The 23,720-nt window shown below is 45.6% G+C and overlaps 1 protein-coding gene across 1 annotated transcript in view; it reads right to left on the bottom strand.

The window, feature by feature from the left end:
- Positions 1–7,619: 7,619 nt before the first annotated feature.
- ST13 (ST13 Hsp70 interacting protein) overlaps positions 7,620–23,720 on the bottom strand; it is a 26,469-nt gene continuing 10,368 nt past the window's right edge. The window contains exons 2-12 of the mRNA XM_069967356.1: positions 19,903–19,966; positions 18,091–18,154; positions 16,211–16,281; positions 16,044–16,110; positions 14,949–15,033; positions 14,530–14,640; positions 11,681–11,783; positions 10,612–10,728; positions 10,056–10,104; positions 9,168–9,346; positions 7,620–8,064 (exon numbers count right to left, since the gene is read on the bottom strand). Of these exons, the coding sequence (XP_069823457.1) occupies positions 7,936–8,064; positions 9,168–9,346; positions 10,056–10,104; positions 10,612–10,728; positions 11,681–11,783; positions 14,530–14,640; positions 14,949–15,033; positions 16,044–16,110; positions 16,211–16,281; positions 18,091–18,154; positions 19,903–19,966 (1,039 nt within the window). The 3' untranslated portion in view covers positions 7,620–7,935. The remainder of the gene's footprint in view (positions 8,065–9,167; positions 9,347–10,055; positions 10,105–10,611; positions 10,729–11,680; positions 11,784–14,529; positions 14,641–14,948; positions 15,034–16,043; positions 16,111–16,210; positions 16,282–18,090; positions 18,155–19,902; positions 19,967–23,720) is intronic.

Below are 23,720 nucleotides of genomic sequence, written 5' to 3'. Positions count from 1 at the left end.
TGAGCAGGACAGATGGGGGCACATACATGCAGCACTCTCTGTCCGGGAAGAGAGGGGTTACAGCTATGCAGAAATTACCCCCCACAGTCCTGTCCCCTGATGTAAGCCCCAGCCTGAAGTGGATCTGCTATGATTTGGAAGGTGAGGGAGACTTCTTGGGTCAAAGTACAGGGCTGTAGACCCCACTATGCAGACCATGCCCCTCCTCCACTCGCGCTCCCAACCAGTACAGGGAGCTCTTAAACCAAAGCAATGCTTTTAAACCAAGTCACAATTTAGAAAAACTGAGCTCTTAAGCCAAAACGCTCTTAAACCAAGTTACTCTTAAACCAAGGTACCACTGTATATTGCATTATGTCTGACTCCTCACGCCGTCAGCAGCCTCCACCTTCCTCTGTTACTTACTATTTCTGCTCGTCTTGTAACACTAAATCTTCTTCTGGCCGTTCTCAGCCACTCTGCGCTGCTTGTTCCATGCAGTCCAATTCTTCTCAGTCTCTTGCACAGAATCCCCCTCCTTCTCAGGAGTCGGATGAGCCAGCTCCAGCTTGGGCACGTTCCCTCTGTCTTTCTGTCTCTCAGATGGCTGAACTGTCCCAGTGGGTCGCGGCTGCCCTCAACGCCTATCCACTTCTTCTGCGGCAGCTCAGGCTCGCCCCCTTGCTTCTAACAGTCGCTCTGGCCGGAGTCGTTCCCGTAAACGTTCTCGGACGTCCTCTTCTCGTTCATCTTCAGACTCTCCTAGGTCGAGTTTGGCTCCTGCCCACATCTCCCCAGCAAGGTGGTCTTTTTCTCCTGGAGATCAGTCGGATTCTGAGTTAGCTTCCATCTTTGACTCAGAGGATTCTTCTCACATGTCTACCACGGTAGATAGCCTCGTGGCCGCCGTCCGTGATACATTCCAGCTGAAGGATTCGCAGGACCCGCCCCCCTCTGGAGAGGTTTTTTTCAGCAAAAGTGCTCACCGTGTCTGTAGCACCTTTCCCAGTCACAAGGAATTCGACACTCTATTCACCAAGAACTGGAAGACCCCGGATAAGAGGTTTGCCAAGCCCAAACGCTTGGAAACCTTGTATCCCTTTCCACAGGACCTTGTTTCTGTCTGGTCCTGCCCACCTTCTGTGGATCCTCCAGTCTCCCGTTTGACCAAGGCCACTACGCTTCCTCTGGACAACGTGGCTTCCTTCAAAGATTCCACCGACAGACGGGTAAGAGTACCAATCTCCACCAGCAGCGCCCCCAAAACGTCAGGATTCCCGCAGCAAGCCTGGTTCCTTTCGGTCATTCCGGCCGACTCGCTCCGGAAAAGCTGCGGTCACTCAGAATAAGAGGCCTGGTTTCTCCAGGAACCGTTCTTCCTGGCAAGCCCGGACGAACTCCTCCCGGGCCCCCTTCAAGTCCTCCTCCTGAAGGTTTCCCCTGTGAGACTCCCCGCAGGTGGGCAGCCATCTCCTGCTTTTCCAGGAGGTCTGGCTCTCCCACGTCCAGGACGCTTGGGTGCGGGACGTGGTGTCTCGGGGCTACAAGATAGTTTTCTTCCATTCCTCGCGACCGTTTCTTTCCTTCTCGTCCGCCTCGGTCCCCCTCCCTAGCGGCCGGATTCTTCCAAGCCCTTCATTCTCTCCTCGCCAAGGGAGTTATGGTTCCCGTTCCTCCCCTCCAACGGTTCCACGGTTTCTATTCAAACCTATTTGTAGTTCCAAAGAAGGATGGCATGGTGCGTCCAATATTGGATCTCAAGCGCCTCAACCGCCACGTTCGGCTTTCTTGTTTTCGGATGGAATCTTTACGTTTCGTCATCGCGTCCCTGGACCCGGGCGAGTTCCTCTCCTCGGTGGACATCCAGGACGCATATCTCCACATTCCCGTTTCCCCCCCCCCCCCACCAACGTTTTCTTCGCTTTGCAATTGGGTCGGACCACTTTCAATTCGTGGCTCTCCCGTTCGGTCTGGGCACGGCCGTCATGGCTCTCTTACGGACACGAGGAATTTCTGTAACGCCTTACTTGGACGACATTCTTGTCAAAACCAGAATTCAGAGAGCCTCCGTATAACGCTGGACACGCTTTCTCATTTCGGGTGGCTCCTCAACCACCCCAAGTCCTCCTTGATCCCCTCTCAGTCCATCGTTTTCCTGGGGATGAGGTTGGACTCGCTCCAGGCTCGGGTCTACCTCCCGGAGGACAAACTGCTGTCCCTTCGGTCCGGGGTACGGGCTCTTTGCAGTCAGCGCCCGGTTTCCGTACGATTCTGCATGAGGATTCTGGGGAGGATGGTGGCCTTAATGGAGGCAGTGCCTTTTGCGCAGTTTCATTCTCGTCCTCTTCAGCTCTTCCTCCTGTCACAATGGGACAGGTCGCTCGCTTCCCTGGATTGCCGGGTCAGCCTTCCAGCTCACCTTCGGCAGGATCTCCAATGGTGGCTCAGGTCTCCGAGCCTCTCCATCGGTCGCTCATTCCTCCCCATTCACTGGCAGATGTGACCACCGACGCCAGCCTGCACGGCTGGGGAGGAGTGTGGAACACTTTCACCGCTCAAGGAACTTGGTCGCCACAGGAGTCTCTGCTTCCCATAAACATACTCGAGCTACGGGCGATCAGGCTCTCTCTCCTGCACTGGCAGTCGCATCTCCAAGGTCTCCCCGTCCGTGTACAGACAGACAACGCCACAGCGGTGGCGTACGTGAATCATCAAGTCGGCACCCACAGCAGGGCCGCCATGAAGGAAATGGCGCTGATCCTCTCCTGGGCAGAGGTACACGTGCTGGCCCTATCCGTTGTCCACATCCCAGGGGTGGACAATTGGATGGCCGACTACCTGAGTCGCGCACGTGTGGATCCAGGGGAATGGACCCTGCATCCCGAGGTGCTCTCCCAGATCTGTCTCAGATGGGGGACGCCCGACATGGATCTGATGGCATCTCGGATCAACCGACGTCTGCCGAAATTTGTCTGTCGGACGCGGGACCCTCAGGCTCTGGCGTCGGACGCCTTGGTGGCTCCCTGGCGGCAGTTTAGACTGCCCTACATTTTCCCTCCTGCGGGTCGTGAGGAAAATCAAGGCGGAAGGGGTCCCAGTCATCCTGGTGGCCCCGGACTGGCCCCGACGCGCCTGGTACGCGGATCTCGTAAACCTCGCCGCCGACGCCCCCTCGCATCTTCCAGACCCGCATTTCGCCTCGCTTCGTTTGATGGTGTGGCTGGCTGTTGAAGCCTGGATTCTGAAATCCCGTGGTTTCTCGGAAGCGGTCGTTAGGACGATGATCAGAGCGTGAAAGCAGTAATCTGCCAGGATTTACTATCGCTGCTGGAAGCCCTACCTTCGACATTGTGAAGCCTGCTCTGCGCCCCCGCTTTCCTTTTCATTGGCTTGGCTCCTCGCTTTCCTCTAGGCAGGGCTGGAGTCCAGTTTATCCCTTAGTTCCCTTAAGGGTCAAGTTTCCACGCTGTTTTTTTTCCAGAGACCTTTGGCTTCGATTCCTCAGGTCAAGACTTTCCTCCAGGGGGTGGCGCATCTCGCCCCTCCTTATCATCATCCGGTTCCCTCCTGGAATCTGAATCTGGTTTTGGATGCTTTGCAGTCTTCTCCGTTTGAACCCCTCTGGGACGTGCCCCTGTCTATTCTATCCTACAAGATGGTCTTCTTGGTGGCCGTCACGTCTGTTCGACGGGTATTGGAGTTGGCCGCTCTTTCATGCCGTCCCCCCTTTCTGGTCTTCCATCAGGACAAAGTGGAGCTTCGGCCTGTGGCCTCTTTCCAGCCCAAGGTCGTTTCGCCTTTTCACCTCAATGAGGATATTGTCCTCCCCTCTTTCTGTCCTGCCCCCTCTCATCCGAGAGAGCGGGCTCTTCACCACTTGGACGTAGTTCGCGCCCTGCGCATCTACCTTGCACGGACGAAGTCGTTTCGGAACTCTGACTCCCTCTTCATCATCCCAGAGGGTCCTCGCAAGGGATCGGCGGCTTCCAAGGCGACTCTTGCCCGCTGGATTCGTTCTGCCATCTCTCAGGCTTACCGCGGTACGGGTAAGGCGTCTCCGTTCGGAGTCTCGGCTCACTCTACCCGTTCGGTGGGTGCTTCCTGGGCTATCCGGCACGGGGCTTCGGCCCTTCAGGTTTGTAAGGCCGCCACGTGGACATGTCTGCATACCTTCTCGAGGTTTTACCGCATGGACACCTTTGCATCGGCTGATGCGAGCTTGGGCCGCAAGGTCTTGCAGGCAGCGGTGGCTCCTTCTCCTTAAGTTCTCTCTTCTCTTTCCCACCCAAGGGACTGCTTTGGGACATCCCATGGTGTCTGTGTCCCCCAATAAGATGCCCGAGAAAGAAGGAGTTTTTACTCACCGTAAACTCTTTCTCATAGTCTTCATTGGCGGACACAGCACCCACCCTATCTTTTTCTGTGTTGTAGTTGCCGGTTGGCCTGTGTTTTCAGACTTTGAGTGTGGACTGTTTTTGTTTTTTTCCTTTTCGGCTCCTCTTACTGCTTTTTCACTACTAAATTAGCTCAGTGCCAGTGGGCGGGTATAGCCTGCTGGGAGGGGCTGACTTGCTTTGTTTTTTTCTTAGTGTCAGCCTCCTAGTGGCAGCAGCCTATACCCATGGTGTCTGTGTCCCCCAATGAAGACTACGAGAAAGAGTTTACGGTGAGTAAAAACGCCTCATATACTGTACTGGACACCACAGAACAGCACTATATACTGTACAGTACATTTTAAACAACATTCAACAAAACCAGCAATTATAGTACAGTAGTCACCAACTCCTCACTTATTGTTTACTGTATAGAGCCCATCCCAGCACTGTAACAAATGGGACATGGCAGTGCACTGACTGTACTACTACTGTACTGTATTTGCACTCCAGCAGTCTTGTACAGTACAGGAAATGGTGGTGGACTGACTGTACTACTGTATATGCGCTTCAGCAGTCTTACAGCACTGTACTGTATGAGAAGCCTCACCAGTGCTAAACTTACCAGGTACAATCCACCATCCACGCTCACATAAACGTTCAGATACCAAGCAAAGTTTGAATTCTGAACATTACTTCCAGGGAAATTTAGTTCGAATACTGCGGTATTCAACTATGACAAGGTGCCCGAAAAAAGTGTTTGAGAACCCGAGCAACAGTTTGAGCACCAAAGCAAACTTTCCTTGAAAATTCGGATCTGAGCAGTTTGAAAACAGAGGTACCACTGTAATTCCTTAACCGTTAGACGACCCAGGGCTTATAGTTACGCCATGGAAGTCCTGGGTGTTTCTCCGGCTATGAAGCGCGCTCCGGAGCAGAGCGCGCTTCATAGCAGAACCTCACCGGTAATGACACGCTGCAGCGATTGCGCTGCCGCGTGTCATTAACTCCTTAAGTGTAAGTGACAGGGGGAGTCCCCTGTCACTTACCGGTCAGGACCCTCGCAGTGTGACTGCGGGGGTCCCGATCGTTAAAACAGACCGCCGGAGGTCTCTCACCTGCCTTCGCGCGGTCCGATCGGCGATCTGCTGCACTAAGCAGGCTCAATGAGCAGATCGCCGATAACACTGATCAATGCTATGCCTATGGCATAGCAATGATCAGTGTAGACATCAAAGTACTGTATGTAAAAGTCCCCCAAAGGGACTTCAAATGTGTAAAAAAAAAAGTTAAAAACACTAATACACTGCCCCAAAGCCCCTCCCCCAATAAAAGTTGAAATCACCCCCCTATCCCATTATATAAATAAAACATATAAAAATGAATAAACAAATAAACATATAATATACCGTAGCGTGCGTAATTGTCCGATCTATTAAAATATAATAAGCGTCATTGCGAACGGCGTAGACGAAAAGGAAAAAAAATAAATAATAAAAAGTGATCAAAACGTCCAATCTTCACAAATATGGTACTAATAAAAACTAGAGATCATGGCAGAAAAAATGACACCCCATACAGCCCCGTAGGTGAAAAAATAAAACACTTATAAGCGTCACAATAGGCCCATTTTATTAATAATTAATTGCCAAAAAAGGATTTCATAAAAAAAAAAAAAATATAACATTAGAGAATCTGTTTTAACCTGCATGTGGTTGTGTTCGGACTGACCTATAGAATAATGGTATCATGTCGCTTTTACCATATGGTGCAATACGTAGACACAGGAACCCCCCAACGTTACCATATTGCATTCTTTTTTTTTACGATTTCACCAATTTATATCTTCATAAATAATAATTTGGGGGTTCCAGCATACATGTTATGGTAAAATGAAAGACGCCATTACAAAGTACAACTATTCCTGTAAAAAACAAGCACTTACATGGCCTGTAGATAGAAAACTGAAAGAAGGGGAGGAGGGAAAAACGAAAACACTAAGATCAAAATTTGCGCGGTCCACTGGGTCATTTTGGGCCTGGTCCTCAAAGGGTTAATCAGATTAAAAAAAAAAAGTGTAAAGTTTTCTTGCAGATATATATTGTAATAATAATAATAATAACTCTGTATTAAGCATACAGATGACCATAATAACATCAAGGGTAAAAACACTAAAGGTTCATTTACATGTACAGGATCAGCAGCAGCAGATTTGATGTCCCAGATATCAATGTAACTGAATGAGGAAACACGGCATCTACAGCAGATCCTGTATATGTGAATGGACCCTATAAGGGTTTTATGGGGTAAAAGATTCCTTTGTGCCTCCATGCAGTAAACCTTTAACACTCCAACAAAACAACAACTCCCATCATGCCTAGACAGTCAAAGCTATGGCTTTCCAGGCATGATGGGAATTGTAATTTTGCAACAGCTGGAGGGGGAAGGTTCCCCATCTCTGCTGTAAATGAATAAAGGACTGCAGTCCGCTGCAGTCGCCATATCTTGTCTGTGTTGTTCTTTCTTCTCATGATGTCCCGCTCTACACACGGCAAACCACAGAGGAAAGGAGGAGAAGCAAGAACCAGAAGACATGACATATGCAGGACCATGGAGCGCTATTGTTTTACTTCAGGGAGGCACATGAGAAATTTTTACTTTTCCCTGGAAAATTTCTCCTGCATAAAAAACCCATAAAAAAAAAAAATCTCCTACATACACAAAAAAACAAAGTTATGGTTGCAGAAAGGAAAAAACAAATTCAGACCCAAACAGACTGAGGGAGTGTTTATTTTACTTTGAGGCTATATGCACACACTGTATTTTGCCAATTTGTAGCGTACATACCTAACAACTGTCGACCACATCATCTTTTCCCGGGCGCCATCTTGTGTCAATGTCATCAATATGGGGGGTGGAGGCGCAGCGCTGGTCTTCCTCCTCCTTAGTGTCTTCCACTAAAGTGAATTGGAGAGGAAAAGGCTGCCGATGCACTAGCGCGCCAGCAGCCTTTTTATTGGCTGGAGCGCATCACATGGCTTCTAGCTTGCTCAGCCCTGATTGGAATGGTATAGCGGGAGTTGTCTTTTTTAAAGTGAATGGATGAATTATAGCAGGTTTCTAGTGACACGTAACAGTATTCCCCCCCCCCCAAATCGTAACACCACATATACTAATGCTGTAGTTTTAAAGGGCAAGATATATCCAACATTAAGAGTGCTTTCTGAACTATATACTGTTTTATATTATGACAGCACACACACCAAATAGTGACACTTTACAGTTTTATTATATTGCTAATCAGATATTGCTAAATAGAATGGCATTTGTCAAAGTGTCCAGTTGTTGTAGGAAGAAAAGGGGAAGAAAAGAAAAAAACACAGGCAGGATTTGCATTTTCTTAAACGTATAAATTCTTTTATGAAAGGAATATATTCTTCATCAGCCAATATCTGGGGTACAGTATTTATGTCATTACAAAGGAAGAAAATAATAGACAACAGTCATCAGAATCTGCAGCTGCACACCAGCAATCCATAGAAGTTTCTTCATCGCAATCTTGTCTTTGAAGACATCCTGTAAACTACACGCCGCCTCCAAACTTACTGGATAGTTTACTTATAAGACTCATCATTTTTGGGTTGTTCTGATATTTTGATATGTTGGCTGGGTTTTGGGCTACATCTTGGAATGCGGCCATCAGCTCAGGATCCTGTGATAGGGGGAAAAACGAAAAGAATCAATTACTTTCATAAAGACCAATTTTACTATGACTTCATGAACTGTGTAATCACCACAAAACAACAGGGCAAAATGAGCTGTGTTTATTACCCGATGCCAGTAATGGATCCTGTACAGAGATGAAAGAATCTAGAGCACAATAAAGTTTGTCGGAACCAGAGTGTGCAGTATATGATTACCAATGGCTGCTGAAGTTGGACACAGCCCTAAGCCTGCCTCGAAAACCTGTTTACAGCTATAGGTCATATCCAATGTTTTAGCACTCCTTATGGCTGCATCCAACTTCTGCAGCCACCGATAATCAGATGATGCGCGCTCTGGTTCCGAAGAATTGCTTGGGATTTGCTTATCTCTAATTTCTGTCTAGCATTAGATCAGAGATATAAAGTAGAAGTTATTTAAAAAAAAAAAAAAAAAAAAAAAAAAAAAACTTGTTTGACATGTCAAAAGTCTGAACGACCGCAGCGAGTATGTAATTCTACCGCCCTTAACCCCTTCTGCTCCCCCGCTGTAAGCATACATTACCTCCGGCGTCCTGCTCTCCCGTCCGGCCAATCAGTGGCTGCGGCTGGGCAACACACTGATTGGCCGAACGGGAGAGCAGGACGCCGGACCCCTGCAGCGAGGAGAGAGGTAATATATTCTTACAGCGGGGGAGCCGGGTGGGAGCAGAAGGGGTTAAGGGTGGTAGAATTACATACTCGCTGCGGTATATAGTGTGTGGGAACTGCCAGGACCTGCCGGACTCGCAGCGAGTCCGTTCGTGTGAATATACCCTTAATTTGATCTAAACTTCCCAGACAACCCCTTTAACCAAGTGCTCCATCCCACTTCTAGGGATTCAAACAAGGGGCTAAGCACCCAGAACCTGATGGATCAAAATATTTGAGACATCTCTATGACTGCACTGTTGAAGAACAAGATGCCCATGTACCATGCAGCATGCCAAGACAACATATACAGCCAGCTGTATATCTCATTCCAATAGCAGCAGAGTGAGAGCCCAAAGCACATACAGAACAGAATGCAGTAGGTTCATAGTCCCCACACATCTACTTTTAACATGGCACCTACCTGCATAGCAGTCAAGACTTCTGGGTCCGAGAGGATTTCACTCACTCCTGGCATTCCAGCCATACCAGGCATGCCACCTGGGAATCCTCCAGCCATACCTGGCATGCCACCTGGGAATCCTCCTGGCATGCCACCTGGGAATCCTCCAGCCATACCTGGCATGCCCCCTGGGAAGCCTCCTATAAAATATGGTATGAAATATGATTATAAAAGGAACACAAGAACCTAAAATCAGACTTTAAATCCAAGTGATGCTTGAGAAGATGTGTAATATTGGCTGAAAAGAACTGCGATGCTCTGAAGTATGCCGACTACCAAAATTATTGTTGATCTTGACCAGTAACAATAGCATATTACCCTATTATCTGACACAAAAAGAAGAATCTGTTTTGAAAATTTTAACCCATATGGACTGATGTCTGGAAATGTTTGATGCCCATCTCTATTTCCTTGGGGCTTGATCTATATTTTGGCTGCAATATAAATTCATCAGACCAGGCCAAATACAATTGCTCGATCCAACTCTGATGCCACTATGCCCATTGTAAATAAACAGGGCTCAGCATAGGCACCCTAACCAGTCTACATAGTCCACAGTAAGCTTTCAACAATTGTTGCTACAGTACAGCTTTTCTATGAGACAGGCTAGCCTCGGCCTCCCAGTGCATCCATAAGCCTTACATACCCAGGCCGCTGTCCTTCCTTGGACCACTTCTGGTTGGTACTAAGCAGCAGATACCAGGAACATGACACTAGACATGCCATTCTGGAGATTTTCTTGCCCATTCATCAAAACTTGGCCTTTTTCACAGCCCCTCAGAATTGTCATGACCATTCATATTTCCGGTAGGTTTAAACATGACTAAATAAATTAAGAGTGTAACATACCTGGAAAACCTCCAAACTGTGCTCCGGCTTGCTGCCGTTCCTCTTCTTCCTGCTTACACAGGATTGGAAAATATAATCTTATATAAAGCATGAAAAAGGTGTTGGGAACATACAAACAAGTCTTACTAATATATAGTGTTACCACTAGTAGTATTGGTTTCAGTATGGTGTTATTTGAATTACCCTAGATGGGAAGTTGAGTAGTCCTCTCTTTAGTGTTGTATTGTCTCAGCTCTGACCAACCTCTCCAGTTTACATCACTATGTCCCAAACACATCTTTATTGTGACATTTAAAAAATAAGGTGTGTTTACAGCATACTGCCTTGTGCTGAACAATGCTACAAGCAGAGAAGCAGACAGGGAATGAATGCAGCAAGTGGCACAGATATACTGACTGCAAAGCAATAGTCTGCTGTGTACAAATTGATTTTTGCCGATTTCAGAATTGGGACACATAGCTAAAAAAAATCCTTTATGCAGCATTCTGCTTTACAGCAGCCACATGGGCATAAGACAACTGATTCAGAAAGTAAACTGTAATCCTTAGCCACTCGCCCTCTGCGCCTTTTCATGTTCCTCTTTGGCTTTTCTCAGTCGTTCTTTGCGTTCATTAATTTCCTTTTCTTGTCGCTTCCGTTCATATTTTCGTTTGTGTTCTATGATTTTCTGCGCCTAAGTAAATAGTGTAAATTTTCTATTACATTGTGTAAGAAGAAACATGGCTTTGAGTGAAGAGATGAGTGATATGGGCATATCATCTGTAGCCAAGATGCATAATATAAAGCAAACAGCTATGTAATCTACATAACCACACATACAGGTTTTACTGAACCAAACACAAAGGTAGCGTTTCATAACGCAAAACCGATTTACAGCTTTTCTCTATGAACAGTTAGGGGGTTGTGCAAGGACGCAAACGAGTGACGATCAGCGAGATTTGCAGTGCGCTCATTAATCATACCGCCATTGAAATGTATTGCTATAGGCTGCACATCTGTTTCGCCAATAGAGATAGATTTTACTGCCCGCACAAAAGACGTGATCAGTGGGCGTTTCACCCACCTCCTTGGCTGATCACTGACACTTTTACATAGGCCGATTATCAGCAAAATGAGTGTTTCTAGCAACTGTAGCTAATAAATAAGCTAAATATAGAGTTGAAATTTCTTTCAACAATAAATTGTTAGTTTAGCCAAAATACAGAACATTTCTCTTTAAAAAGGGGTACGTACTCCGGGCTGGGGGCTTTTTTGTGTATGGCCGGGGAGGCGGTGGATGTCCCATTACCTCCCTGGTTCCAGCGCCGTGTCCCGGATCGCGGCGCTCCAGTCCGCACTGCCCGGCCGCTTCCTGGTGTCTGACGCGGGCTTGAGACATGACGTTTTAAGTCCGCTCTGCTACTGACTAGATGAGCGGACTTAAAATGGAGGTAAGGGGACGTCATTACCCTCATTCACCTCCTCCCCGGCCATACGCAAAAAAGGCACCCAGCCCGGAGTACCCCTTTAAAGTTTCCTTCAAAAGAAATGTGTAGCCTGCCCCCAAGGTGCTTGGGGTCTCATACACATTTGGGACTGTAAAACCAGTGGGTCAGCTTGATGCCATAAAAATGCCTATTACTTACACGTGGTTGCACCTCCTTAAGCATGGCGCTTGCATCTTCATCATAATCCAGTTTGCAAGCCATTGCCAAGTCATGTGCAGCGTCTTCCCAGTGTCCCAGAAGCCTGCAGAATGAGGCAAAGTTCCGCAAAATCTATTTTAGTGGATCAAACAATCGTGAAACTAATTATCAATTCCTTAAAGAAATATTCAGAGTTATGAATATTGTATAGTATTACAGCAGTGCTGTAAAAAAAAAAAAAAAAATCTTTCAAATCAATTGGTGCTAGAAGATACAAGAGATTTGTCATTTACTTGAGTTATATAAAAAAAAAAAAGTCTTTCAGTACTGGGTGTATTATTTAGAGTCTGGAGAGCAAGAGATTTTCTATAGGGATCTGCTACAGCTCTGGACAGTTACTGACACAGACAGGTGGCATCAGAGAGAACTGTGTCAGTCGTGCAGGACATACAGCAGCTGATAAGTACTGGAAGATCTGAGATCTGGCACTTGATGGCACCTAGTGGATATGAAAGATTTTTTTTTTTTTGCTGAACTACCCCTTTAAGGGGATATTCTGATGGGGTAATGGTGGTGTAATTACATCTCACTAGTGCTGTGGCATGCAGATACTTAGGGGGACATTAACTAAGGCCGGCGTTTTTCTAAGGCCTTAGGAATGTCCCCACAGTGCCGATGCTCCGTGGGTTTATGTAGAGGCGTAATGTCCCAGGCGAACCAGTGTGAGCACACAGTGAAACCGGTTTAACATTTTTCAGCGTGAGTCTGCACCCCCCATTCCACATCCTTGACACCCCTTCACCCCATAGGCACAACAGGCGTAGAGGGGCCCAAAGCGAAAATGTATTAGCACAACAACCGTGGGTGAATAAATTCATCTGGATCTGGCCCCTCTACGCTAGAAAATGGCCACTCCACACCATAATAAGTGTCCTCTTTAGTGTTTCCTTATGTCTTTTCAAAAGCATGTTAGAATAGACATCACACATGAGAAAGGGTGGTAATTGACAGTTACCCCCCACTTTGCAGTGGGGACAAGTTTTGTTTTGTAATTGTTTTTATATTTTTAATATATTATGAGGGCTGCCATCTTGCTGCATGTTTAACAGCATTTATTGATATACTTTATGGCAAGCAACCCCTCTCCAGACCATAATCGTGTCCCTGTTCAAGGACGAGGAAGGCTAAGCTGTGAATATCATCTATTGCTTTCTAATGTCGTCAACCCTTTTACTATAATTCTGTGTAGAAAATACATTTTATTTATAAGGTGCCAACATAATCCACAGCACTTCAGCAGCCTCCTACACAGCAACACCCACAGAACAGGAAGCTTAGTTTTAAAAGGTAACCAATCAGCACAATTGTGCTAATACGGCTCCCAGCGGCAATCTACAGATCTAGGATGCAGCTCCGCGAGCATACGAGCAGCATCTGCCTGGGTAACATTATACCCCAGGGGAAGTGTTTTACTGAGGGGTGCAGGTAGGAAGAGGGGCACGCTCTGAGGGGGATGACCGACAGGCAAAGAGACCACTAATAGGTCAATCATCCCCACAGAGAGCGTTGCATCCTAGAGCTCTAGGATGCAGCTGGGAGACATATTAGCACAATTGTGCTGTTTGGTTCTGCAAAATGTTTTTCTTTTAAAATCATCTGGTGCCAGAGATTTGCAGTTTAATCCTATTAAATAATCTCAAGTCTTTCAGTACTTATCAGCTGCTGTATGTCCTGCAGGAAAGGGGTGTATTCTTTCCAGTCTGACACAGTGCTCTCTGCTGCCATCTCAGTCCATGTCAGGAACTGTCCAGAGCCGCAGCAAATCCCCATAGAAAACCTCTCCTGTTGTCCGGACTGGAGAGAATACACCACTTCCTACAGAACACACAGCAGCTCATAAGTACTGTAAAACAAGACTTTTTAAAATAGAAGTAAATTACAAATCTCTGGCACTAGTTGATTTGAATGAAATTTTTTTTGTGGACTAACCCCTTAAGCCTAATGACTAGAAATAAAACTGCAAGATTTCAGGTTATAGATAATAAAATAGAAAATTAGAAAAATCTTAAGGGTACAAACCCACTTGACGTATTTGCTGCGTGAATCAGTCTTAAAAATAAGCAGGCAAAACGCAGGTTGGCTTTATACAATTGTTCTGCGTTAAAATACGCAATTGCGTATATTTGAATGCGTTAAAATACGCAATTGCGTATTTTTGAAGCGTGAAGCTTGTTGTTAGCTAAGCATCAGTTGTTAACAACCTGTGCGAAAAAACGCATGTAGCTTCACACTTCAAAAATACGCAATTGCGTATTTTAACGCAGAACAATTGTATAAAGCCAACCTGCGTTTTGCCTGCTTATTTTTAAGACTGATTCACGCAGCAAATACGTCAAGTGGGTTTGTAGCCTAAATATGTAAACATAAAAACATGATTTACCTTTTTCAGATTCCCTTTAGCGACCACTAAAAATCAGAGTCCAACTAAATGGTTCAATGAGTTCGAGCACAGTAAAATTTCACAGCGCAAAAAAGAACTAAACATTTATGTGCACACCCAACACAGCACCATGTAAGATAACGTTATTGAAAACAGGCTAGTAAGGTTTTAAAAAAAAAAAAAAAAACACACACACACACACACCCCAACAGCAAAGGTATGGGCAGCCAGGAAAAAACAACATACCCTACCACCCACTGTGATTGTGTTACTTATCACAACAGAACTGTTTCTTTCCTTTCAAAAAGTTTATAAGGATCCAGATGTACACATCCCAGCACAAGTATAATGGCTGCCCTTCATCACTCAGGTTTGTAAGCCACCCACTAAATGTACACCCGCCCCTTACCTGTGTGCCTTCCCTCTCCACTTATACGGCTGAGCTGAATCGGGGTTGATGGCAATTGCTTTATCGCAGTCACGGATCGCCGCGTTTGGCTTCTGCAGCTTCACATAAACGCTAAAGGAGAAAGAAAGTATATTAAATACAAATACAAAATTTTCACTGGGTGCAAAGTATCATAAGGTGTTTTTAAAGAAGAAAAATACATAAAATACAGGGGAAAACCCTGCTTTATATCTAGTGGCAAAAAAAGACTCAAGTTCATATTTCATATGGAAACAATGTTGTTCTTTTATAGGTAACCTGCAGCAGCAGACCCATGTCCAGGTTGAGAGGGTGGGAGTTGATTTCGCCTTTGTACCCCTACCCCTACGGTGCAATGTGATTGAATGCAATACTATTAGTATCTAAAGTTAAATTCTCACCTTGCTCGTTTTGCATATAATATAGCAAGCCGTGGGTTAAGTTTAATGGCTTCTGTCAATAAATCAATGGCTTTCTGGAGTTCACCTAGAGACCAAAACAATAAAACAAAATTTAAATATAAAAAAAAAAGTGAAAAGAGATTCCTACAAAATGACTACCATGTCATTGCATATCTAAAGGGAACCTATTAGCCCAATTGGGCCGATTTGGTTCCCTGGAGCGCTGTATAAAGCTGCTGTGTAGCCTGGAGCACGTACCGGCCGCAGCAGAAACTTTATACCGGAGAAAATGACGTTTTAATCCCTAAGTGCACGGCAGGCAGAGGCTGGTAGTCACCTGGGCGGCTCCCCGTCCGTGTCTAGTCAACGCTCTCTGCCTGTCAGCGCGCTCGGAGGGGATGATTGACAGGGAGAGAAGCCAGTAATGGGTCTCTGATTGTCAATCATCCCCTCTGAGCACAATGACAGGAAGACAGCGGTGACTAGAGGGGAGCCGCCCAGGTGACTAGCTGCCAGCCTCTGCCTGCCGTGCACCCAGGGATTAAAACTTCATTTTCTCTGGTATAAAGCTTCTGCTGCAGCGCTCCAGGGAACCAGGGTTCCCTTTAAAGGAAATGTACCACTAGGTCTATTCATGTGAAAAAAAAAAAAAAAAAGAAGTGGTACATTCCCTTTAACTTCTTAATGACAGAAATAACATTTTTATGATTTGTAACAACAACTTTGATCAAGCAGTGTGTAAGTGTTAAGACCCTGACCGATTGCTAGAAGAAGCCACAAGGCATGCAAACTAAACATGCCCTCCCCTGGCTCTGTACCGCGTGACTGAGATGATCGAATGCAAGTTTATAGGACTCTCTCAGAACCACAGACAAAGAGCCAAGAGAAACCATCAGCCAGCTGCTTCTCTCGTTCCAAGTTGGAATGCTCAGACCACAACCAACCAAACCTTGTGACATGTCTCTAGGCACATCAAAAGTTTAGGGTGACAAGTACACTTTTATAAAAAAAAAAAAAAAAAAGTGTGTTACAATATACACCTCTGATTTAGGAACAACTCAGTAAAGGTAGTAGCAAGGAGAGAAAATATATCACCATCTCCTAGTGCATTAATCGCTTCCATTTTCTTTTCATTTGCCTGGTCCATCATTTCTTCCGTCACCTAAAAACAACACAGTAGCTCACTATATACTGTACTGTGTCCATCACAACGTGTATACAGCGGTAATCACTACAAGGAATACAATCAATAATATGGTCACCTCCAAGTCATCGTCTCCCATTTCTTGAGGGGCTTCTTCATCTGGAGTAATCACACCTTCATTGTCAATATCTAGAAGAAGATGAACATGATACACATGAATTATAGAAGCGAACATTAACATAGTAAAGATGCCATCCGCTATAATATATTACTATGTAGTAACTATAATAAAAGCTTTATCATTTATACGAATTAGATTACAGGAAGAGCTACATGAGGCTCACAGCAGTAAGAAAATTATTGCTAAGGAAATGGGGTTTAATGAAATGAAAAAAGGTTTTTGGCCCACATACTAAAACATTAACACAGCCTTAAAGGGGTTATCCAGTGCTACAAAAACATGGCCACTTTTCCCCCTCTCTTGTCTTCAGATTGGGTGGGGTTTCAAACTCAGTTCCATTGAAGTAAATGGAGCTTAATTGCAAACCACACCTGAACTGGAGAGAAGAAGGGAAAAATGGCCATGTTTTTGTAGCGCTGGATAACCCCTTTAAAGTGAATCAGTCACCGCTCAAAATACCTAAGGGGCTGATGACAGTAATATGCACTTGGTAAAGCAACAATACAGATAATACCTTTATTTTCAGTATCTTTGCCTTTATTTAGCAGAATGCACTTTTATACAGCATGAAATAGTCAAAGACATGTGGCCTAGGACCCTTTAAGCGGTTATCCAGCTCTACAAAAACATGGCCACTTTTCCCCCTCTCGTCTCCAATTTGGGTGGGGTTTCAAACTCAGTTCCATTTCAGTAAATGGAGCTTAAAGGGGTATTCCCCCCAAAATTATTTTTGCATTAATACGCTGCCCACCTGTAGCTTTCCATCTTTCCAATATACAGTTATTATGGATTCTGCACAGTTTTGCTGTTATCCAGCTGCATTCACCTCCACGGATTGCAGAGAATCATCAGACCTCAGTCCACACCGACACGCTCCCTGCTCCTGGCCCCCACCCTCCGTGTCGGCATCACGTGTCCTCAGCCCCAGCACAGTGGAGTGACTGAGAACACTGATGGGGTGGCTGCTGTTAGAGAGGGAGACAGTGATCAGCGCAGCTGTGACTGCATCCCTCTCTAACAGCAGCCACCGGGTCACCCCCAGCCCAGAGCTCACCCCGTGTCCAGAGCCTCCCGGCAGCACTCCCGGCAGCCCCCCCCCCCCGACCCACAACCAACCACCCCCCCCCAAATCACCCGCGGCAGCCCACCCCGCGGCAAGCTACGCCGTCGCCCCCAACTCGGCTCTGCTACGCCGTCGCCCCCAACTCGGCTCTGCTACGCCGTCGCCCCCAACTCGGCTCTGCTACATTGTAACCCAAACTCGGCTCTGCTACAACGTCACTTCCAACTCAGCTCTGCTACACCGACATCTCAGCTCTGCTACACTTTCATCATCTCCTTCATTGTCTCAGCTCTGCTACTTCACCATCATCAGGCAGAAGCATTGCATGATGGGAAATGTAGTTTCCTATCTTGGATATAGATTGGCTTTTAGAAAAACTTGTAACTCAGGAATGGCAGCAGCTAGAAAGATGGGAGACGGCTACAAAATAACCCCTTTAATACCTCCTTGCAGCATGATGCACAGGTAGGGCTCCACCTACAGGGGTTATTCAGGATTAGAACATAGTTGCTTTATTACAGAAGCAGCGACACTCCTGTCCTCGGTTTAAACATGATATTGCTTCAGTTACACTGAAGTGAATGTAAACGAATTGCAATACCACATACAACCTGGGGTGGTGCTGTTTTTGGAAGAAAGCAGCTAGGTTTCTGTAATCCTGGATGGATGGAAAAATTATCTTGGTGTCCAGTCGTCCTAATGAACAGCACTCTAATAACTAATGACTGATAAAAACAGCTTTGTCGGTGCTTACCTAAGTCACTTTCTTCACTCTCTGGCTTTTCTGGAGGGACATTGTTGTCTTTCACAGGTTCTTCCTGTAAGTGTAAAATAAGTCAGTCAAATGCTTGCATGGGGAACAGGTAATAAATCCGATCATTAATATATACTGATAGGTTAGTTGTCTTGTCTCATAAACAATGCTTCTCATTTCCACCTGACACTGTCGTTAACCTCCATTAATGAGAATAGAGCAGGGCTGCCGTATCAGACATCTGTACAAACTCCGCAGCCTTCTGCCCTTTCCACAATCATCTTTCCTTCACATTGAAGCTTCCCCAGGAAAGCCAGGTAGTTTGGCTCTGTAGAGCGCCTTCCTGTTCTTCTTCAGAGCAATGGTATAACTCAGAGCCACTTAATATCTAGTTTAAGGTAAGTGTGTTGGTCAGCTGTCAGTGGTACCACCACTCTGGACAGAATGGAGGAAAACCAGCCTCTAGGCTCTCTGTATCTGCACCTCAGGAAGCTCCAATGGACAGTGGCATTACTGAAGCTTGTGTCCGAGAGCCGCACACCCCATCAGACTAAGGGCCCTATTCCACCGGACGATTATCGTTAAATCAATCAAATCTAAACGATAATCGTTCGGTTGAAATGCAGTTAACGATTAGCGACCGAACGAGAAATCATTGATCGCTTTATAAGACCTGGACCTATTTTTATCGTTGCTCGTTCGCAAAACGTTAGCATTGAATAAGACATTGTTCGGTCGTTCGCAGTAGATACGAACCCAATAGCGAAGAAATAGCTAAGAAAAAAAAGGTCGCAAATACGATCATAAGTAACTATTATCGTTCCATGGAAATGAGTGAACGTTTTCAGGTCTTTCGCAATAGCGGTCGTTTGAGATCGTTAATCGTTATCGAATATGCGAACGATAATGGTCCGGTGGAATAGGGCCCTAATGCACTGTGTAAAGCCTCCCTAATTGTCTACATTACTTTAAAGAGTCAAGTGTCGTTAAATATTTTTTGCAGAAATCAATAGTCCAGGCGATTTTAAGAAACTTTGTAATTGGGTTTATTAGGCAAATATGCCATTATCTGCATTCAAAAAGCCTTTTCCTAGGCCCCCTCTCCTCTCCTTTCTGTCATCCACTGCTCAGAATTAGGAAATCTCGACTTTTTTTTATCAGTCGGATCCTGTCTGAGCTATTCAGCGGGGGGAGCTATTCAGAGTGCTATCCAGAGGTCAGAGAGGTCAGTGCTGACTGTCAGAGAAGAGAACCTGTGATGTTGCTGTAAATTAACTCTTTGTTGTCCTGTTTTGGTGCCTTGTTTCCCTCTCTCCATAGGGAAACCATAAAGACAGGGGGAGAGCTTCAAACTGCTTTTTCATGATAAAAATTAATTTTTCGGCCAATAAACCCAATTACAAAGTTCCTTAAAATCGCCTGTACTATTGATTTCTCCCCCCCCCCCCCCCAAAAAAAAAAATTAACGACAGTGACACTTTAAAATGATGATGAAAATTTTTATTATGTATTATATTACCCCTAAAAAGTTGTACAAATTTTAGGGTGCGTTCACACCTACAGGATCTGCAGCAGATCTGCAGCAGATTTGATGGTGCAGATTTGATGCTGTGTTCAGTTATTTAAGTGAAATCTGCTGCAGATCTGCTGCGGATCCGCAGCAGAAAATCAGCTGCAGATCCTGTAGGTGTGAACGCACCATTAAAGTAATTTGTATAACTTTTGGTGGGGAAATACACTACTTTTATTAACATTTTCACTGGACTTCTATAAAAGGAAAAAAAACAAAACACTTTACCAGGAGAATCTTACCTGTCTGGGCTCCTCCTTTGGAATAGATTCTTCGGCGGGTGGAGAAGGGATAGATGCCCCCATACTGCAGAACACAGGAACGTGATTTAAAGAGTTAATGAAAGAAATGGAATATTACTGCTATTATCTAGCTCTGATTTTTTTTTTTAACCCCATGCTGAATATTCTGCTAGGAGTGCTGCTTGTAACCAGCTGCAGCTTTTCCGAGCACAGTTAAAGTTAAGTATCCCGGACAAAACTAAAGGATTAAAGTAAAGGTGATCCATTAGGTTCCATCAATGTCATTAGCATTAAAGAGTCACTGTCGTATTTTTTTTTTTTGCAGAAATCAATAGTCCAGGCGATTTTAAGAAACTTTGTAATTGGGTTTATTAGCCAAATCTGCCATTATCTGCATGTAAAAAGCCTTTTCCCAGGTCCCCCCCTCCTTCCTCTTTTTCATCCACTCTGAAAAATCTGAAAATTGTGACTTGTTGCAGGAGACGTACCCTGTCTGCTCTAGGGAGGGGGGAGGAGGGAGGAGGAAGGAGGGAGTTAGCCGGCAGCAGAAAGCAGATAACAGAGGATTACAGGCACGGAGCTGGGTGACAGCTGTAATCTGAGCTCAGACAGGTCACTGGTGATGGTCAGTAGAGATATCCCGTGAGGAATTTGTAGATTAACTCTTTGTTGTCCTGTTTTGGTCTTTTCTTTAGCTCTCTCCATAGGAGAACAATGAAGACAGGGGGGAGAGCTTCAAACTGCTTTTTCATGATAAAAATGCATTTTTCTGATAATAAACCCAATTACAAAGTTTCTTAAAATCGCCTGGACTATTGATTTCTGCAAAAAAAAAAATTTCACGACAGTGACACTTTAAGAACAGAAAGGAAAACAAGCAAACAGTAGCGTGAACTCAGCCTTCAATGGTTTATGTAGTTTCAAACAACTCCCCTCCATGTGATAGCCTGTGAGATTCCTAACATATGCCTCCTTTACCAAATAGGACTCCTTGCCACAGAATAAAGCCCTAAATCTTAACCACTAGGTGTCTCACTTCTCTGCACAACTGCCTGCTGCAATGGTAATTTCCTTCTCTAACAGAAGATACCAGCAAAAAAAACACAGGAAGTCGGGTGGGCTTAGGTTCGGCAAAAATTTTATTAAAGTATTGTATTGTCCCCCAAAAGTTATACAAATCACCAATATACACTTATTACCAGAAAAGCTTATAAAGTGCTTTTTCCCTGCACTTACTACTGCATCAAGGCTTCACTTCCTGGACAACATGGTGATGTCACTTCCTGGACAACATGGTGATGTCACTTCCTGGACAACATGGTGATGTCACGGCCCGACTCCCAGAGCTGTGCAGGCTGTGGCTGCTGGAGAGGATGATGGCAGAGGGAATCTCAGTGTCCCTCCAGTGCCCTGTGTCCCTCAGTGTCCCCCTGCCATCATCCTCTCCAGCAGCCACAGCCCGCACAGCTCTGGGAGTCGGGTCGTGGCATCACCATGTTATCCAGGAAGTGACATCACCATGTTATCCAGGAAGTGAAGCCTTGATGCAGTAGTAAGTGCAGGGGAAAAAAGCACTTTATAAGCATTTCCCGTAATAAGTCTATATTGGGGATTTGTATAACTTTTGGGTGACAATACAATAATAAAAATTTTCACCGGACTTCTCCTTTAGCACTGTTTGCAGGCATCCCAAGCTGTCTGCTTCCTCCAGAGATTCCACACAGTGCCTCAAAGGTAAATCAAGTCCTCCACCTTATATCTTACCTCCCATAAAGCACACGGCAGCTTCCACTTGTGTAAATGTGTTCCTCCTATTTATACAGAGCACAAAGCACCTAGCTAATGGTGCGTTTACACGTACCGATCGTGCGAATTTGCGCGATAACGATCGAATTCGAACAATAATCGTACGTGTAAACGCAGCGAACGATCAAACGAGAAATCGTTCATTTTGATCTTTCAACATGTTATCAAATTGTCGTTCGCAAAAAATTCGCCAATCGTTCCGTGTAAACAGTCGTCGCGCGATAGTCCGGCCGCCCAGCCCCCTGCGCCGGCTCGATCACCACCCCCGCAGCCGCTCTGATCGCCACCCCCTCCCCCTCCGCGAGCATACGTTACCTGCTCCGCGTAGCAGGTCTTCGAAATCCCCGACTCCCCTCTTCAGTGCATTGATTGGCTGAAGAGGGGAGCCGGGAATTTCGAAGACCTGCTACGCGGAGCAGATAACATATGCTCGCGGACGGGGTGGCGGGGGCGGCGCAGGGGGCTGCGGTTGACGTGGGGCTGGGCTGTTTTCCAACAGCTGGAGAGCCAAGGTTCCATAGGTGAGATGTTACATGTGAGTGTGCATCCTATTACTTGCTTCAGTTCAGAGGGAGCAAACAATGTATTTATTCCCACACTAAGTATTTACTTGTAACCGTAATGATGAGATGTCACGTCAGACCAGTAATACCCAGCGGCACTGTCACAGCAAACCCTGTGATCACCTAGATCAATAGCCAAGGGGTTGTGCCGCCTGTGTGCTCTAAATATCACCTTGCTGCATCTGACTGCGGGTTCTTTTGGCAGCGGGCACATAAATTTCTGTACGTTCAGAGGTTTCATGGTTTCTGTCTTAAATAAAGCTCAATGGGGGCTGTGTGTAGAATTGGTCTCGGTGGCCGTGTGATCGCTGGGGCGCCAGAAGTAGGGGACTGCTGCCACATCTAGCCAACACAAACACAGTCCGAACAGGGACAACAACCAAAACAGCAGGGCAGGCCTGCTATACAGTTATAGTTACATTGGAGGGGAAAAAAATAAATAAATAAAAAATTATAATATATATATACATATATATACATACACACACTCCTCCTCTCTGTGGGTGAACAAAACCCCATCCCTCCTTCTACACTACGTGTCCCATAAAGTCCCGTGACCTCTAAGCACTCCTGAGCCGGGCATCTGGATGGAGCATCGGGGCATTGGCGTTTGCAGCTGCTCACTTTCTGGTACTTGCAGCTGCTCACTTTCTGGCACCAACTGTCATCTGAGACAGCTACACAGCCATACGGTAAATTACTCAATATATAATGAGCTGCGCAGGTGACAGAGAAGACAGTCAGTGCCAGGCACGCAGCTGTTCTTGCCTGCAGTCCATAGATTATGTATAGAGACGTGTGCCGCTAAGGAAACAGTAAATAGGGTCAGCTACTGACAGACATGAGTGCGCCATAAAGTGGTTGTCCCTTCATTACAACATATCTGTGCCTGATGGCAGGTGGTTGGGTTTCTGAGACCCCCTAAAAACAGGGAGGCCAGTGTCTTTATAACCGAGCTGACAGCTTACATAGAAAACGCATGACGACTGCTGCTCTATTCAGATGGGTCACTGATTCCAGCATTAGGCTACAAACCCACTTGACGTATTTGCTCCGTGAAGCAGTCTTAAAAATAAGCAGGCAAAACGCAGGTTGGCTTTATACAATTGTTCTGCGTTAAAATACGCAATTGCGTATTTTTGAAGCGTGAAGCTACATGCGTTTTTCGCACAGGTTGTTAACAACTGATGCTTCGCTAACACAAGCTTCACGCTTCAAAAATACGCAATTGCGTATTTTAACGCAGAACAATTGTATAAAGCCAACCTGCGTTTTGCCTGCTTATTTTTAAGACTGCTTCACGGAGCAAATACGTCAAGTGGGTTTGTACCCTTAGAAAACATATAGCTGCTTTATTCCAAAAACAGCACCAACCCTGTCCTCAGGTCATTTGTGGTACTGCCACATTACTTCTTTTACTTCAATGGAACTGAGATGCAATACCACACA

Source organism: Dendropsophus ebraccatus, chromosome 4 (assembly GCF_027789765.1).
Source record: "Dendropsophus ebraccatus isolate aDenEbr1 chromosome 4, aDenEbr1.pat, whole genome shotgun sequence".
Taxonomy (NCBI): Eukaryota; Metazoa; Chordata; class Amphibia; order Anura; family Hylidae; genus Dendropsophus; species Dendropsophus ebraccatus.
This window is presented reverse-complemented; position numbering and strand designations above follow the sequence as displayed.